General features: G+C 35.0%; 2 protein-coding genes across 3 annotated transcripts; one reads left to right on the top strand and one right to left on the bottom strand.

Annotated features, from left to right (window-relative positions):
- The first annotated feature begins 3,073 nt into the window (after nucleotides 1-3,073).
- On the top strand, nucleotides 3,074-7,862 carry LOC142541077 (uncharacterized). Its single transcript, XM_075647623.1, has 5 exons — nucleotides 3,074-3,194; nucleotides 4,929-5,043; nucleotides 5,138-5,260; nucleotides 7,162-7,264; nucleotides 7,373-7,862. The coding sequence occupies exons 2-5, from the start codon at nucleotides 4,949-4,951 to the stop codon at nucleotides 7,619-7,621; spliced, it is 570 nt and encodes a 189-aa protein (XP_075503738.1). The 5' UTR covers nucleotides 3,074-3,194; nucleotides 4,929-4,948; the 3' UTR covers nucleotides 7,622-7,862.
- A 133-nt stretch (nucleotides 7,863-7,995) lies between these two features.
- On the bottom strand, nucleotides 7,996-10,413 carry LOC142541076 (F-box protein At5g49610-like). 2 transcript variants are annotated; one of them, XM_075647622.1, is made up of 3 exons: nucleotides 10,324-10,413; nucleotides 10,174-10,211; nucleotides 7,996-9,471 (listed from the first exon to the last, which is right to left on the bottom strand). In XM_075647622.1, the coding sequence occupies exon 3, from the start codon at nucleotides 9,459-9,461 to the stop codon at nucleotides 8,292-8,294; it is 1,170 nt and encodes a 389-aa protein (XP_075503737.1). In that variant the 5' UTR covers nucleotides 9,462-9,471; nucleotides 10,174-10,211; nucleotides 10,324-10,413; the 3' UTR covers nucleotides 7,996-8,291. The 2 variants fall into 2 exon arrangements, with proteins under 2 accessions (XP_075503737.1, XP_075503736.1); XM_075647621.1 differs by lacking the exon at nucleotides 10,324-10,413 and having other exon boundaries at nucleotides 10,174-10,265.
- Nucleotides 10,414-18,491: the final 8,078 nt, after the last annotated feature.

The following is an 18,491-nucleotide window of genomic DNA, read 5'->3' on the forward strand; positions in this document are numbered from 1 at the left end:
ACTAGCTGTATCCCTGAACCATTGAGGGTCACACAAGTATCGGATTATGTGTTCCCGTTGAGATAGTCAAATCTCAAGGAGTTGGAATTTGACGAATATAGTTTGATGGAGATCAAACAAGAAGCTTATAAAGGAGTTTATGATCTGATTCCATAGGATGGAAGAAATGGAAGTTGGCATGATTGCTAAATAAGGAAGGAGAGTGAAACTGCCTGTTTTGTGAAGGAGTTCACTAAAACTAGCAGCTGCTTAACATGGTAAGTGAAAATTTTGATTTTCGAAATTTTCAATTTTCATTATATGAACAAAATTTGTATCCTTGATACATCGGCGCTCTCTGATCGTCGATCGAGGTTATAATGAGTTCAGAATCATTTTTTTTAGTGAATTTGGAATTTACTAATTAAATGATTGTGCTAGTAGTGGTGACTACTAACATGCACAAATTCTCATAAATATTCTAGAGGAGTCTAGAATTAAATTAACCAAGAAGTTAGTTAATAAATTAAATAATTGTTATTTAATTTAATATACATATACATGTATATATTTTATATGCTGATATAAAATATGTGTATATGATATTATTATATAATGTATTATTAAATGTTAATAAATACATTATTTTTTAATTATATGAGATTTTAAATATAATGAAATTATTAGAGTCCTTGTGGGATAGGGACTGCTAATTAGAGTATGAGTCTCACTCATAAATACATCATTAGGGCTCATTGTTTGATATGATGAATTTGCACACAAAAAGAGAAAAAAGCTATCCAAAACCTTCAAAACTCACGGCCAAATTTTTGGGGAAAGAAAATTTGGCCAATTGTTTTATTCCATCACGCAGCACCACCGTCGTTGTTTTGTCTCCGTCTTTTTGGAAATTCGGAGATACAATCTCAACGCAAGAATTGTTTGGAATTACTAGTGCAATCCAAGCGAGGACCATAGTTTCTGATCGTGGACCTAATTAGACGATCAAAGGAGGCAAGACGTTCGTAGGGAATTACAAGAAGGGCTATATCCGTCTAAACACCGAAATAGTTTGGAGTCCAGCGTTAAGAACGTAAAGGTATAATTCTAAACACCCTATGGATGTTTTTAAACACGCGACGCCCAAGAACAAAATTTTTAAACTTTCGCTGCGTCTTGGGTGCGAGAATACGATGACCCAACACCTGGTGGGTCTGAGACAAGGCTTGGAAGGGCTTGGCTCGTGCTGGAACCACCACAAGTGCTGTGGATTTAGAAGGTAGAGGATTTGCTTCGGTTTAGCCGTTCTGGGAGAATAGCGATTTGTAGGGGGCTGCGGCTTGCTTGGGATGATTTGTGTGGGTCCAGTAGGTGTAGGGATGTCCTAAGATGGTCTAAATAGGGATGAGTCGAGGCTGGATCACTCAAGCGTAAGCTAGAGCGCATGAATGGACGAGTTGGACAAGGGTTTGTAGTTAAGGTAGGTGCTGGATTTTTCAGCAGCGGGGCGGGAGTGGTCCGAATGTTTAAGAGCTTGGTTTTGGGAGTTTTTAGGACCTTTTAGATGTTTTTAAGGTGTGATAAAAAGTTGGGAAAGTTTTGGTTAAGTTTCGGTACGATTCGGGTTAAAACCGGGACCTCGTCCAAGTTTTAAAACGAATCGGCTAAGTTATAAAATGGACTCGAGTTTACGTCTACGAATGCTTTTAAAAATGTTTTGGGACATTTTAAGGAGTTTGGTAAGCTTCGAGTCAATTTTAGAGTTCCAGGGGTAAAACGGTAATTTTTGGGTTTCCAGGGGCAAAATGGTCATTTTGAACCCGGGGTGATATTTTTGTCATGAAAGCGCCCTGAGCACATTTTATCATGTTTTAAATTTTCATGCATCACTTTTATGATTTTTATAAAAATTATGGTAAATATAATGCATGCTTGGTTTTAAGGAAAAAGTTACGTATAAGCATGTTTTTTTTAAGTGATGAATATGATGATATTTTTGAAGGATGTGAATTAGTTGTGACTGACAATGTATATGTATGCGATGACATGAGATATGATGAGCTGAGGCCAAGGCTCAGTGGACAGGTAATGTTGTCGCTGATGTCCCCGCCGCCGGGTACCACGGTTTTATAGATGGATCCATCGAATAGAGCTGATAGCAAAGTCACAACTAATGAACTGAATTCAATCAAAAAGAAAGTGTATACGTTTATGATGACATGAGATGACATGATTTGAAACGAGAATGAAAATATATACGTATATGATGACATGATTTGACACGAGATGATTTTACACGACACGTTTATGTTATACTTTTAAGTTCATGGAAGATATGTTGAGTATGATATTTTTTACTGCTGTGTGCCATGTATATGTACCTGTTATTTCTGGTACATGTGTGTTGAGTATTTAGACTCACAAGGCGTGTGCGATACAGGTGAGCTAAACGATGAGGAGACTGGAGGTGCCGAACTCTGAGTAGGTAGACCTGGTGCGGTGACACGACCCGAGGACCGCATGTTTCCGCATTTTGATTATGAGATTTGAGAGGGGATGCATATTTTCATACGTTGACGATTTTTACTCGTTTGTGTTTACGTATGATTTTTGGATAAATTTGATTAATTTAAATTGCATTGTTCTTACTGTCAAATTTATGATTATTTTAAAGGTTATTTCGAAATGTTAGTTTTTTTAAAAAAAAAATTCAGCACTTTTAAAATGAGCAGACGTCTCATATTTAATAAAAAAACTTTAATTTTTTTCATAAATATTAAAATATTAGTATTATGAGATACTGTTCGTCACATTCGCCAAAACCTGTAACCAAAGGAAAAAAGGCTTCAACACAAATTCCATCAGGGTTCAAGAAATTTTAATATTATGTCTAGCCTGGCCATTTATGGTTCTCAATTGCTAGCTTAGCTTACACAAACTGTGGCTACCTTCTTTAAAATGTAGATAGAGTCATTTGAACGAGAGAAGAGCGATAGTTTTAGACAAATGTTGTTCGCTATTGTTCTATATATACCGAGTTTCGCGAACGTTTTATTCAGCGATTTTCGCCTTTCTTCTCTGGTAGTAACGAAAATCTATCAATTTTTTTCAAAGTTCGGTTTTTTTAATTTGTACTAACATTTTTTCGTATTAATTTCGTAGATTTACTCATCGGTGTGATCTTCCAACGTTACGTGGATTAGCATATCGCGTACGTAAGGTTTTTAAAGTGTTTTTTTTACAGAAAATTTAATATTTAATTTTTTCTTAGTATTTTATTTATGAAATATGTTGTAGTATTTTGATTAAAAACCGTCGCTAATTATAGCGACGGTTTTTGACAAAAACGTGGCTTAATATTGTGACGGTATTTGACATAACTGTCGCTTACTATAGAGACGGTTTTCACTTACCACTAGACCATGAACACCACTTAAATATTGTTATATTGAGACTACTTTCTCATTCACCATCGTACTCAAAGGCCTAACATATATAAATAAATTTATATAGATGTCAAATACAAGTATGATAAAAGAAACTTAAGAACTAGTCATTTGACGAGTTTCCTACCGATGCATGCGTACTTAAATATCTCGACCCATGCATACAGAATATCGATTAGAAGGTGATACAAAAACTAGAACTATGCATGATGACACTCCCATGATGCTTAAACTCGGTCCTAATTAAGAACTCAACCCAAGCATAAATGGCTATGAAACCTGACCCATGATGCTTAAAATCGACCCTGAGAACTAGCCCAAACATAAATGGCTATGAAACCCGACCCATTATGAATAGCTATGAAACTCGACCCAAGCCCACAAAATTTACAAAATCAGTCGCGTATGTGGGTATAAAGAACATCTTCATCTTGTAAAAAAATCATTAATTATTTACATGCTCTTTCAAATGATCCTGATCTTGTCTTGCTGGACACTTTCTTTTGGAAAACAGAGTACCTGTGACGAAAAATAATATTTTTGATTCCAAAAGACAAAATAAAAAAATCGATGGATCGAGTCAGATATTCGTCTCACAAAATTGATTTATGAGACGATCTCATAATAATTTTTGTATTAATATTAATGTTTAAAATTTTTAATACATTCTTTATTTATTCGATTTTAGTCATATAACTATATTTCAATTATTAGTTACAATCATTCTCATCTAAATCGGTAGTTAAATAACTAATATCATATTCAATTTTGATAAATATGTGTTTAAAAAAATCTCGTGATATGTACACATGTTTAACAACGTAATTACAAAAAAATATTAACAATAAAATTAGTCAATTAATTACATGATTTTGACGATAAGGACTAAAATCTATTGTCAAAACATAGTTACATTACTATAATTGATTCAACAAAAAATACAAGATTAAAATTACATTTTACATATTTAAATTTCCAAATTTAAATCAAGTTGGATTGATGTATTTCAAATGTATTTTTGTAGTTTTAGATAAGTAAGACCATAAATTTCAAATTCATTCATTCAATGTATTTATAGGGTTTCATATTAATTATGATAGATTTCAAGTTCATTAATAATGAAGATATTTTAAATTCATTCTATTTTATATAACTAATATGCAAATAAGTAAATTGAATTTAATATTTCATCTATTATTTCAATGTTAACAATAAAAATATAATTAAAACTCATTGAATTCAAATCTATACTTCCAAATACAACTTTAATTTTTAAGCATCCACATATAAACTAAGAAAAATCAACACGGGCCTGTACGAATTCATAACCCATAAAATATAGGCCCGTTTGTTTATCGGCCCAAAAGTGTTATCCAGGTCTCGTCTTCTGTTCGGTTCAACCAATCTTCCTCACTCGGAACCACCCAAAATACGACACCGTATCCACTCTATCCGAGCCTCGCCCTGTTTCTCAATTCTGATACATTTCTTTGTTGGAAATAGAAGCAGCTGCACTTTCAACAATGTCATATATGAGAGGAGATTTGCTTGCAAAAACTAGGAAACTCGTCAAAGGGCTAGCCAGAGCTGAGCCCATGTGGCTTAAAGCCATGGAAAAGTACGTCGATTTTTCTTCTTTTACTTCAATTTTATGAAGAAATTATTGGTTCACAATTTTGATTTTTGATTTGTGTTTTTGTGATATTTTGTAGAGCACCGCCTGCGACGTTTCCTCGGGCGGAGAAAAAGCTGAAGTCCATAAGTTTACCCGAGGATGTTTATGTGAATAAGTTTTTTCAAAAGCATCCCGATTCTAAGCATGAGGGGGCGATCGTGTATTTTGCTAGATCCCTTTTTCTCTCCATTTTTTCCGTTTAAGATGTTCATTGTGTTAAATTTTTTACGGTATTTTATGGAAGATGGCTAAAAAAAAAGGAATAGGTTGATTCTTGGTTATACACAGGAGATGTTTTAATTTTGATATCATGTGTGATTTGAGGATTAGATATTGAGTAAGCTGCTCATTGGATTGTAAGATTGTGTTTCTACTGTGAGTTCATAGATTTTCTTCAAATTTATTGCCATTAAAACCTTTTAGCTTATGTCAAGATTAAGCCGATTGCAGGTACTATTGCCTGATGACAATCACCATCATATTAGTTATTTCTTGCATTAATTTTTAACATGATTAAATAATGTTTCTTTGAATATGTTCAGCAATTTCACTCTTTTTTTCTACCTAATCACAGATCCATATTTTCTCATGTTGTTCGATCCATGTCATGATGCCTAATAGTCCCTTTTATTTATACCCACAAAGGTGAAACAAAGAGGCCGAAAACAAAACGTGTTGTGGAACACGATGCATATAGATCTGGATGTATCGAATTTCTTTTCCTTTTTTGTCGATTCACGATTATTTATGATGGCAAGAAGAAGACTCTTGTTCATCATTTGAGGAAACTGCTAACATCAGATGTGTGTTTTGTGTAATTTTACATCACACTGATTCTTCGAAGCTAACACCACCTGAGATATTTTGGTAATTAATAATGATAATTTCCTTCAGATTAATGAATGGGGTTTGATATAAAGGACATATGCACACAACATATGTTTGTCGATGAACCTGTGACTACTTCCATGTATCCAACTTCTTAATCCGCTGCCTCCAGTGCTGACAAGAGATATAATTTTTCAATATATATTTAGAAGCATAGTTCAGGGACTCTGAGCTTCTCTATTACGGAAAAAATCTTTTAGAGGTCCAATTGTTCATTTCTGTATTTATTTGATAATACTAGTTATAAAGTATGATTCAATTAATACTGTATGTACATTGGTGTATTGTGTGTGCCGTGGTGTCTGGGTTTTGGAGGAAAAAAATAACTCTTGAGGAAAGAATGGTTTGCGACGATTTTGTGGAGAAGATGCTGAAGGTATATAGGACTCAGTCTTGGGTTTAACTAACGAACTCACTATTTTTGCCCTTTTTGGTGATATTATTGGGATCTGTTTTTTATTTTTTATTTTTGGTTAATTGAGAGATGAATAACATAATGTCGCAGTAAATCTTAATGTTCGTGAGAGTGAGAGTTTTTCACGCATTGAAATTCAGGAAGTTTTATTTTATGTACTTCACACTTTTTTTGTATTGCGATATTATGATATTTTTTTTATATTATACAATAAGATATATCTATGTCACATAAAAATCAAACAAGTGAACAAATAATTATACTCCAAGTATCCATTGATGTGCATGCATGATTATTCTTTGGCCAATGATGGATTGAATTACGGTTGCCTGGTCAATGGCTTAACACATATGAAAGATTTTGAAGTTGATACGTTAAATACAAAAATGGCATTCGTTATATTTTGTGTTTATATTCATATTTGTTATTCAAAGACCTTTTTTAGTTATTGAACGTATTCACTTGTTGTTTTCCAAAAACGTCGTTCATGAAGATACCTTTTTTTTTTATAATATAATTGACAGGACCAAATATCAAAATAAAATATATACAAAAGGAAAATGAAACTCCTAGGTGAAATATGTGCTTTATGGAACAAAGTGTGCCAGTTCATAAGGAAGAAAAGGTTTTAGTTCTGCATGTTAGACTTCTGTTTGATCTTATTTAGTGATCGAGTTTAACTAAGAGACGGTTTAGAGAAGAGTATGTCCATTTTTCAGGATAGTGAATATGAATCACTGATTCTTGCACGTGAACAGGATATCTGGTTTTGATCCACCTGCTGCCCGTGTATTTGCTTGGAGGGTGCTTGAGTTAAAGGAGCACGGAATTAGTGATGAGGATGCTATTGCCGTTGCCGATGTTTGTTCTCTGTCACCTACTCTCATTTATTGTCATAAATAAAGCAGTCAAACTTGAAAATGAAATCCCATTTGTTCCCCCTCTGAATCGTGGTTTCTTTGTGGGTAGATGGAATATCGAAATGAGAGAAAAGCCAAAAGGAAGGCATTTGCTCGGCTGAAACAAATTGCTCGGATTCAAGGAAGGAGCCCACCTCCAAATCCATATTCGAGTGCTATCAAGGAGATACAGGCTGAGGAAAGGAAGTTTGTTCATGATCGATTTTATGATTCTGCCACACGAGAAATCTTGCAGAAACTGAAACAGGAGAGGGCAGCTGAGTTCCAGGACAGAAGAGGAGGGTTCATTGGCTCATGAGGTGACTTTATCAAACATAAGTAAGCTTATATGCTAGTTATTGGGGCTGAATTTTGTTTAGATTTATTCCCAGTGGCTCTGGCCGCTTCACAATTCAACGGATCAAGATTTCTTAGATGATTAATAAAAGAGTACACAAGCATCGGATGTATTTGGAATTAACTTATTATGTATTCAAGGGATATTATCCCAACATTTGTATTGAAGTTTCCTTCAGTGGTCATGGATGCATTTGAATCTCCTTGATACTTTCTATAAAAGCTTTTAACACTTCAAGTTAGTTGATTAAATATCAGTTTGAACTGCACAGGTTCCAAACTCGGTGAAAATAGAGAAAATTGGGAAAAACTGCTAGCGTGTTCCAGCAGCTAGTTAAGATGCCACTTCATCATTTCAAACAAATGAAGCTATATTTTCTTTAGGACCATGGATTTATTAAACCTTGCCATGTCAAGTAGAAATTTTCCCGGAATATTTTTACTGAACTAGGTTCAAAGACTCCAATAAAAATAAAAATTGAGTCGACAAAATTAATTTATACAGAAATCTAAAATCACTGCCACTTTTCCAACCTTCGTAAAACAAGGGCTAAGACGAAAATCTTTGAATTTCAACACACCATTTCCTAACATTTGCAGAATCTAGCTAAAACAAGACCAACACATATCTCCTACTCATCAAGTGGCACCAAGCTCATAGTATACGTAGCGATAATAGGAGAATGCATGGATTTTGGCCCAAGTGTCTTAGCATCACAGAGTATTTTCAGTTTCCCTGTCTCGAATTGGTACGAGTATATGTCAGCCGACACCTTTAAGAACACTATTCCATCTTTGAAAGCAAGAGGATCAATCCAAGAAAGCATGTCTTTGCATAACCGGCTTCCCACTTTCTTTGGTATGTCGTATAATACTTTTGAATTTTCTTTCTCGAGTTCTTCCAAGGACGTAAAGCATTTTAGGTCCCACTGAGATGTGAAGTGATCCTCTAGCACCCATAGTTGGAGACCATCTTCGGAGATTATAACATAATACAGCTTACCTTGGGATTCTCCTATACACATTTCCGGTATGCTGGACAATTGTGATGCAGGTACAGGAACCGTTATCAACCACGATATCTCGTTGTTAGGGTCAAACATCAGAATTTGGTCGCCATCTGTGAGCCAATGCAGAATTCCTGCAACTAAGATGCCTTTGTTTTTAGCCAGATTGTAATTGCATTTACAACACTCTTGTGATCTTCTCCACAACCCTGTCTTTGAGGAATATATATCAAGAACAAAACAGGATTCTTCTTCTTCCTTCTCTTCTTCTTTGTTGGCCTCTGTCTCTGTAGCACAGACTGACACTAATGTGAAATCTGTCGAAGCATCAATGGGGTTCCGAAAAGGATCAAAAGCCAGGGAGATGCTGCTGCTTCTGGGCAGATTAGGCCATTTTACAGGCGTCCATTGTTTAATCAATGGATTGCAAACATATATTATAGGCGTGGGAGTAGGGAAACAACTTCGACAGCAAATTAAGCCGTTGTTCGATGACAAAATGACAACATTTTCGGGGAGAAAGCTCAAAATGTTGTTCCACACTTTAACACTTTCCAGTTCAATTGGGATATAGCTGATCGATTCAATATCCTTATCAGACCACCTATATACCTCCTGGAAGAATAGTCCTGACACGTATTCTGTCTTTTTCAACTGGAGGCGAATGAAAGACCGGTCCGATATAAGATCATACCACTCTTTCGAAACATACTTCAACCGATGCAATGCTCTAGCTGACAGTCGGGATAGTACATTAATGGGGATATCATTGTCAGAAAACCAACGCCCCTTCATTTCCCACAAACTGCAAGAAGAAATTTCATCTTGGGTGACGTCAAATACCAACATATAAATTTTTACAGAGTGCATATATCTGAGAACATACACTGCATAAGTAGTAATAAATACGGCAGTTCTAGTCAGTCTCCTTTCAATTGTGACAGAGAGGAGAAACTGAGTAGCATTTCGTAGGCAGTGGTTTCAAACCAATCTTCTATACTATGAAACGCGAAATTACAACGAGAGCTTCAAGTATTTTTCGGAAAAATAAGAAGTTTAGATGATACGCCACTATACCAAACTAGCGCTAAGCAAACACAGTGTTGCTACCCAATACTAAACTTCAAAATATAAGAAATCATAACACGAATACCGCCATATCTGATGGAAAGGGGAAAAAGATGATGAATCTGTGAGTAATAAGCCAACGATTCAAGTAAGCAAGCAAACCGGCTAAAAGAATCCGTAGAGCAAAAAATAAAAGCAAACGTCAATGAAAAAACATCTTTACAACTTAAAAGAAAATATGGGTTTTCCGCCGGACTGTACAACCTCAAAAATAACAGACATCCTAAAATGTTGAGGCATCCGAAGGAAAAAGTTTCAACACCCATGAAAGAAAACCATGGATAAAATCACTGAAACACTATTGTACCACATTTCTCAAGCCAAAAAGAACATTATTCTTCGAAAATAAGAGCTCAAAACATGGGGAGCAAGAACAAACCTCAGTTTTTGGCAACGAATTTCTGACGATTACTGGAGCTGAGAAAACAAAGAAGAAAAATCGACAGATACGAGTGACGAATCTGATACCATGTATTGTGCAAAAAATAATAATGAAACAAAAGGAAGAAAAAAGAAAGAAACTGTAAACCTGGAAGTCTCTCCGTCTCGGCAAAGTGCAGACGGTGGGTGGTTTGGGAATGGAGTCATGGACGGAACAAACACGTCACGCGTTTTATTATTCCCTGTAGTTAAAATTTCAATTTAATCCAATACGTGATGTGTTTTGGATTCTAGCATGTTTTTTTTTTTTTTGGTCAAATTTGTGAAAGATCGTTTGCTGAACATTTTTTCGGATGTTTCAAATAAAATATTCTCCAATGAACTGCAATAGCTCGTGTTCTAAGAATATTAACATCGATAAATTAAATCGAGTTTTGTTAAAAACCAAGCGGAAGAAACTCGAAGTAATCATTTGTCAAGAAGACTGTTATATTAGAAAGTATTTTATCTTATGTAAACTGAATAACCGAAAAATGATAGATTAGTTTTTGCATTCATCAGTTCAGTTATGGTGACAGCTGAACTCATGGATACTCTAACTAATCCAAATAGTTTAAAAACAATAGTTAAACAGTTAAATACACAAGATATGTTTATGGATGTTCGGAGACTTCAACTGCTCCTACGTCACCCCTTCTACCGCCTCGGATGGGATCCACTAGAAGACTTTGATTTATACAACTCTTTGTACAAACCCACTCAGCTAAGACTTACACCACTACCTAAACTGAACTCCTAGACTTAGACTGAAGGCAGCACCTTCCAGTCAACACTTCTTTAATGTCTATGTGAGAAAGACTATATACACAAGTTTAACGTCTTTGTGCAAGACTGTATTTGAATGGATGAGAGTGTTTGTGCAAGATTGTATTTGAGTGGATGATAGTGTTTGTGTGTGAGAACTGAACAAGGATGTTCTCACATACTGAGAGAAATGCGCTTCTATTCTAAGCTGACATATCTGTGAAGAGTTCCCTCGACTGGGCTGAATGCTTCTCTCTTTAAGCTGATATGACTTTGAAGCGTGCCTTTTCTTTTCTCTCTTGAGTTGCATATTATTTGAGTCTTCACTGATCTTCTCTTTATATAGGCGGAAAAAACTGATCGTACAGTGAGATTCATTTATTGTATCCGTTGCATCTTGAATTCGTTTCTTGGACTTTGTGTCTCGACTTTTCGACTGCCCTTCTGAAACGTTTTTGTCTTTAATGTTCTGATGCAACGTCCATTACTGTCCTTTGACTGGGTAATGGCTTTGTACCTTCACGTACAGCTGGATTCCACTTGAAAGAGTTTGTCTTCATCCATAACTGAAAAGATTCTAACCGATGCTTCGAACTGGTCAGTTGAACTGATCTTTCAGTTGGGCTGGTGAAATCAGTTGACTCGTCAGTGGAACTGATTTCACACTTGTTCAGTTGGACTGATCAGCTGGGTTTCTTCATCAGTTGAACCCTCCTTCAGCTGGCAAGGCTTCTGAGGTTTTCCTGCTGAATCACCTATCAACTGGACAATCAGCTGGACTGCTCAATTGACGTAATAAGTTAGACTGATTCATTTCATGCGATCAGTTGGGTCTTTAGTTTTGCGATATAAACATCTCGTGAGTGATCCTAGATGTTGCACACTAAGGTAGATCATTAGTAACATAATTAACAGGTTTTGTTATCACCAAAATCAAGATTGCGAACTTGAAAAGTTCTAACAATCTCCCCCTTTTTTATGATTACAAAACATGAGCAGTTAAGCGCAATATATTCAGTTCAAGGGTTAGCAAGTTCAAATATCATTAAAGGCTCCCCCTTTATAACTGAATTTAATGAGATTAAAATAACCAAAAATTCATCTCCAAACTGAGTTAAAACCTTTTTAAAAGAGATGGACAAAATTAAGAAACTACTTTTCAGTTGATGAAAAGGAAAGAATTTTTCTTAACAACTGAGTTTTAAAACCGATTAATAATACTTTTTAGATTGAGAGAAAAACGAGAAACTCCCCCTCAAAAACTGAATAAAAAACCCGTATCTGAAAGATATTTATATAGTCATTCATTCAGAGATTATAATCATTCAAGCAATGTAGACAAGAGATTTGGAAATATTCATTCAGTCACAATAAAACAGAGCTGAACAAATACGATGTTTCTTTAAATAAATTTCCTTCTATTTATATCTGAGTATATACATCAGTTGAACAAGAAAGATTACTACAATGGTAGCATATTTTAAACAACATCAGATGTCAGTTGTTTTGTGTGACAGAACTGGATATACCATCAACTGGTTGCTTGACTGCTTGAACTGCTGCATCGGTTGTGAGTTTATCTTGCTAGAGAAATGAGTTAAACTACTTGAACTTGACTTCTTAGCAGACTAACCGGTCGAGCAGAATCTCACTAGGCTCAACTAGAATGCAGCTGGTGATTTTAATCATCCAACGTCCTAGCATGGATGAGTTTCGTCTGAAGAACAGCTAACCTGGTAGGCTTGCAACTGAAGACTTGTTCAAGGAGCAATTTAGCTGTGCATCTTTGCAGATGATTCTCAGTCCCCTGCAGACTAATTAAAACCCCTAAGTAAAGAGTCTAAAGAAGTGGCTGCAATATTAGTCACAGAACCAATCCTCTCAACTCTTTATCAAAGAGCGACATATAAATATTTTCAAATAGTTTTGAAAATCGTATGTGATACTTTTAAATAGCTAGTAACACTATTTTAAAGTAAGATTTTTAAAACACAGTTTTCTTCAAATGTTCTTCTTAGAACAACCGGCTCTGATACCAATTGAAGGATCGTTTGCTGAACATTCTTTCAGATGTTTCAAAAAAAATATTCTCCAATGAGTTGCAATAGCTCGTGTTCTAATAATATTAACACCGATGAATTAAATCGAGTTTGGTTAAAACCAAGCGGAAGAAACTCGAAGTAATCCTTCATGAAGAAGACTGTTATATTAGAAAGCATTTTATCTTATGTAAACTGAATAATCAAAAAAGGATATATTAGTTTTTGCATTCATCAGTTCAGTTATGGTGACATCTGAACTAATGGATACTCTTACTGATCCAAACAGTTTAAAAACAATAGTTAAATAGTTAAATACACAAGATATGTTTATGGATGTTCGGAAACTTCAACTGCTCCTACGTCACCCCCTTCTACCGCCTCGGGTAGGATCAACTAGAAGACTTTGATTTATACAACTCTTTGTACAAACCCACTCAGCTAGGACCTACACCACTGCCTAAACTGAACTCCTAGACTTAGCTGAAGGCAGCACCTTCCAGTCAACATTTCTTTAATGTCTATGTGAGAAAGACTACATACACAAGTTTAACATCTTTGTGCAAGACTGTATTTGAGTGGATGAGAGTGTTTGTGTGTGAGAACTGAACAAGGATGTTCTCACACACTGAGAGAAATGCGCTTCTAATCTAAGTTGATATATATGTGAAGAGTTCCCTCGACTGGGCTGAATGCTTCTCTCTTTAAGCTGATATGACTTTGAAGCGTGCCCTTTCTTTTCTCTCTTGAGTTGTATATTATTTGAGTCTTCATTGATCTTCTCTTTATATAGGCGGAAAAATTGATCGTACAGTAGACTCATTTATTGTATCTGTTGCATCTTGAACTCGCTTCTCGGACTTTGTGTCTCGATTTTTTGACTGACCTTCTGAAACGTTTTTGTCTTTAATGTTCTGATGCAACGTCCATTACTGTCCTTTGACTGGGTAATGGCTTTGTACCTTCACGTACAGCTGGATTCCACTTGAAAGAGTTTGTCTTCATCCATAACTGAAAGATTCTAACTGATGCTTCGAACTGGTCAGTTGAACTGATCTTTCAGTTGGGCTGGTGAAATCAGTTGACTCGTCAGTGGAACTGATTTTCACACTTGTTCAGTTGGACTGATCATATGGGTTTCTTCATCAGTTGAACCCTCCTTCGGCTGGCCAGACTTCTGAGGTTTTCCTGCTGAATCACCTATCAATTGGACAATCAGCTGGACTGCTCAATTGACGTAATAAGTTAGACTGATTCATTTCATGCGATCAGTTGGGTCTTTAGTTTTGCGATGTAAACATCTCGTGAGTGATCATAGATGCTGCACACTAAGATAAATCATTAGTAACGTAATTAACAGGTTTTGTTATCACCAAAATCAAGATTGCGAACTTGAAGAGTTCCAACATTTTGTTTTTCCATTATTCATCTAATAAATTTATTTCTTTTTTTTTAAGAAGATTTAATGGCAAAAAAATTGACCTAAAAAATTTAAGTTATTAGATAAAAATTAAATTTTGACAAATTATATGATTAAAATCTAAAACAAATTAATTTACAAAACTAAGAGTAGATCTCTTGTGAGACTGTCTCATGAATCTTTATCTGTGAGACGGGTCAACGCTATCAATATTCACAATAAAAAGTAATACTCTTAGCATAAAAAATAGTATTTTTTCATGGATGACCCAAATAAGAGATCCGTCTCACAAAATACGACTCGTGAGACCGTCTCACATAAGTTTTTGTCCAAAACTAAAATTATATTTTTATCTGTCAAAGCTCTTTTTTTCAACCGTGTAGGAGCGGTTAAGACTCTAAGTTAGGGCATGCGATTTAGAAAATTTATAATCTAATAATTATTTTTTTATTCAATTTTAAGTGTATATAATGTTTTTGCTATTTTTTTTTAAGAAATTATGTATCTATATTTAGTCGTATCGCTCCATAACTTTATGGATTAATTTGACTTTAACTCTCTTGATCAATGTACAATTATAAAATATCAAATTTATATTTGGTCCAATCTAAAGATTTTTAAATGTTTTGATCATCTTTCTTCCTCTATATTTATATAGTTAATTAATTCAATCAAAAAATTACCAATTTAATACAGCGACACTTTTTTAAAAATGTACGAACATACACCCACACTTAATTGTCTCATTTTATTATGTAAATTAATATCACTTCATGTAATTATATATCTTCAACTTGTATTATTTATAAATACTTGAATTTAAAAAAAATTACATAAATTGTCAATCAAAATAGTGAGCTTGTGTAACTTAAGTATATTCATCATCTAAAATAAAATATTAAAATTCGTAAATAATTGAAATTCAAATTTATTAAATAAGTGAGCTCGTTCATGCGTAACTTTTTAAAACAAGACTTAACAACTTATAATATCTTAAAACAGCTTATAAAATATAAAAACTTATAAGTTCAATAAGATTAGTCAAACCCAATTAAATAATTAATCTATACTTAATAGTTTTAAATTAAAATAATTGATAGAAAGTTGAAAAAGAAAAAGTGTTAGAATTAAATTTATTGTGGAGATGCTAAGGAAAAACCAGTAGATGTTGGATTAAGTACAAAACCAGTAGAACCAGTATATGTTGGATTAGTACAAAACCAGTAGAACCAGTAGATGTTGTAAACCAGAAGTACTTGTATCGCGCTAAAACCTGCTTAAATAATTTCTTAGCTAAAACCAGAACTAGAAGGATACAAAATTCGAAATATACACTAACAGAATCTTGCGTATCTCAAAGTTTCTAAATATTACCGTTGATCTATTAACGTGATACCAGCATTTATTGCTTCATTAAATGCCATTAAATGCTATACAAGAACATTTATGACGGTATACCATTTTTGGTATGAACTGCGACTGATTACTTTTGATGTATTCTGCAGGGTCCATTTTAAGCAATAAAGCTGAACCACCAAAAAGAAAAGAACCGTTCAGTTTTTGAACGTTGAATAGAGCCTATATATGGAGATGAAGGATTTCGTGAAGAAATATGTAGCATTGAACAAAAATCTGAATTGAAAAACATCATTCGAGCATTGTTAGAACTTTCAGTTATCTAAAGAGCTCAAACACTGAAAAAGCAGCACATGCTTCATTGCATACTCTTGATCATTGAGATCATATTGTGCTAGCTATTTTCGTTATATCTTCTCAAGCTATTCACTTCATTATTTCATTGATAGAAGAATTTGTAACTCGAAAAGAGTTTTTTCCAGAATTTAAGATCATTCAAGAAGTTGAGTTGTAAAGCTAAGAGTTTCAATAGGCGAAGGGTAAGTCCTGTTGAAGTGGGTGTGTACAATTGTTGTGTTGTATTCACCAAAGTCTTTTAGTGATACCTTCTGGAAACAGAAGAAAGGGAGACGTAAAAGATTCATCTTCGAACTTCCAGAAACAAACCTTGTGCTATCTACTGCTTTTCGGCTTTATCATTTTTAACCCACTAACCAACAGATCGTTTTCCGCACATTATCTTGTGATCTGCTGGTCTTTATACTTGAACAAGAATCGTTAAAATCTCTAACAGGATTTTAGCACATCATTCGAAAGAATTTATTAAGTTGGCCATTGAGTTTATTCAAACCCCCCTTCTAAACTCAACCCGATCCCCAACAAGTGGTATCAGAGCAGAGTTATTCTTGTTCTGAAAAATATTTAATAGACATGTCTTATTTCAGCAAAGTTCCAATGTTCTCAAAAGAAGATTTCGATGATTGGAAAATCAGAATGCACGCTCATCTTGCGGCTCAAGATGATGACATGTGGTATGTCATCACTGATGGTCCATTAAAGATCTTAAAGCCAAATCCAGCTATTGCTATCACCGAAGGTGCACCTCAGATGCTTGAAAAACCAAGATATGAATGGACAAGTGAGGACAAGGAGAAAGCCAATCTTGACAACGTTGCGAAGGACATTTTATACAAGACACTCGACAAAAATACCTTCAGCAAAATCAAGACGTGCCATAGTGCCAAGGAAATTTGGGAAAAATTAATTCAGATCTGTGAAGGAAACGAAGAAACAAAAGAAAACAAACTGTCTGTAGCCATGCAGAAGTTTGAGAATATGAAGATGAGGGCTGGAGAAACTATGAATGAATTTGATGAACGATTCAGCAGCCTCGTCAATGAACTCTCAGCTCTTGGGAAAGACTTTGGCAATAGAGAAATTGCATTAAAGATAATGAGAGGCCTACCCAGAGAATGGGACGTCAAAACAATGGCAATGAGAGCTTCCAAGGATCTCAACAAGTTAGAACTACACGACTTGTTCTCGGATTTAAAGGCATATGAGTTTGAACTTGAAGTTCGAAGTGAGAAGAGCCCTTAGCAAATCCACCAACCAAAGCTCTCGCAGCTACTGTTAACTCTACTACTACAGTTGCTCCAAGCTCATCTTCTGCTACTGCTTTAGAGAATACTTCTGAGAGAAGTGCTGAACAGATAAGCAATGACGCAATGTCATTTTTGTTAAGAAGTTTTCAAGATTAATGAGAAAGAATCATAGAACATTTCAAAGTCCCAACCGCAATTTCAAAAAGGAATCATCACCTAGTGATATGGCATGATTTAACTGTGGAAAAGTTGGACACTTCATTGCTGATTGTCCAAAACCAAAGAAGGATGACCAGAGGAAGAAGGGTGTCAAACGCAATGATAAAAGACCAGAAGAGACATGAAGGCAATGATTGCAGAAGAAAGTAAGTCCAAATGGGCAGACTCAAGTTCTGAATCTTCTGGTTCTGAAAGCCATTCGAGTGAAAGTGATGAAGATGAGATCAAATGTCTGATGGCAAATACTGATTCAACCTCGACATATGGAGAGGTATTTGACTTTGATTATGATGAATTTACACGCACTGAGTTAGTCAAAGCATTACACGACATGGTAGAAGAGTATTCTAGACTTTCTCAATCATTCGAGGAAGTTAAGATCGAAAATCAGGACTTAAAAGATCAGAACAGTAAGTTAACTTGCTTGCAAGTAGACAGCTCTAATGATTTACAAGTTGAGATGAGTAAATTAAAAACGGAGAATGAAAGAGCAAAAGCAGAATACCAGAAGATGCTTTCTGAAAACCAGAAGTTATCACTACTGGTAAATGTTTGGAACAAGTCCTCTATTTCACTGGAAAAAATGCAAGAATTACAAAAACAATCTGGAGATAGGAGTGGTCTCGGATTTTGTAATAATGAAGGCACTTCTGAAACGAATACTAAGCCAAAACTGGATTTGTGCAAAGGGAAGTATATTCACTTTGTGAAATCCAGTGTGGTACAGAAACCAGAAGTACCTACTGTTTCAGTAGAAAGGAATGTAAATCAGATGAACAAAAGGATGCATTATGGTCTGGGTTATGTTGAACCTGAGGAAAAAGTTGACAAGAGTTCTAGAATCAGAAGAGGATTCAACTCAGGAAGACAACCT

Source organism: Primulina tabacum, chromosome 3 (genome assembly GCF_025594145.1).
Source record: "Primulina tabacum isolate GXHZ01 chromosome 3, ASM2559414v2, whole genome shotgun sequence".
NCBI classification, from domain to species: domain Eukaryota; kingdom Viridiplantae; phylum Streptophyta; class Magnoliopsida; order Lamiales; family Gesneriaceae; genus Primulina; species Primulina tabacum.

What these genes read in the sequence shown, in the direction of transcription:
- LOC142541077 (XM_075647623.1), top strand. Translation starts at nt 4,949, where the DNA reads ATGTCATATATGAGAGGAGATTTGCTTGCAAAAACTAGGAAACTCGTC. An exon ending in TGGCTTAAAGCCATGGAAAA is followed by an intron (nt 5,044 to 5,137) that starts GTACGTCGATTT and finishes GATATTTTGTAG; the next exon opens with AGCACCGCCTGCGACGTTTC. An exon ending in AAGCATGAGGGGGCGATCGT is followed by an intron (nt 5,261 to 7,161) that starts GTATTTTGCTAG and finishes GCACGTGAACAG; the next exon opens with GATATCTGGTTTTGATCCAC.
- LOC142541076 (XM_075647622.1), bottom strand. Translation starts at nt 9,461, where the DNA reads ATGAAGGGGCGTTGGTTTTCTGACAATGATATCCCCATTAATGTACTA.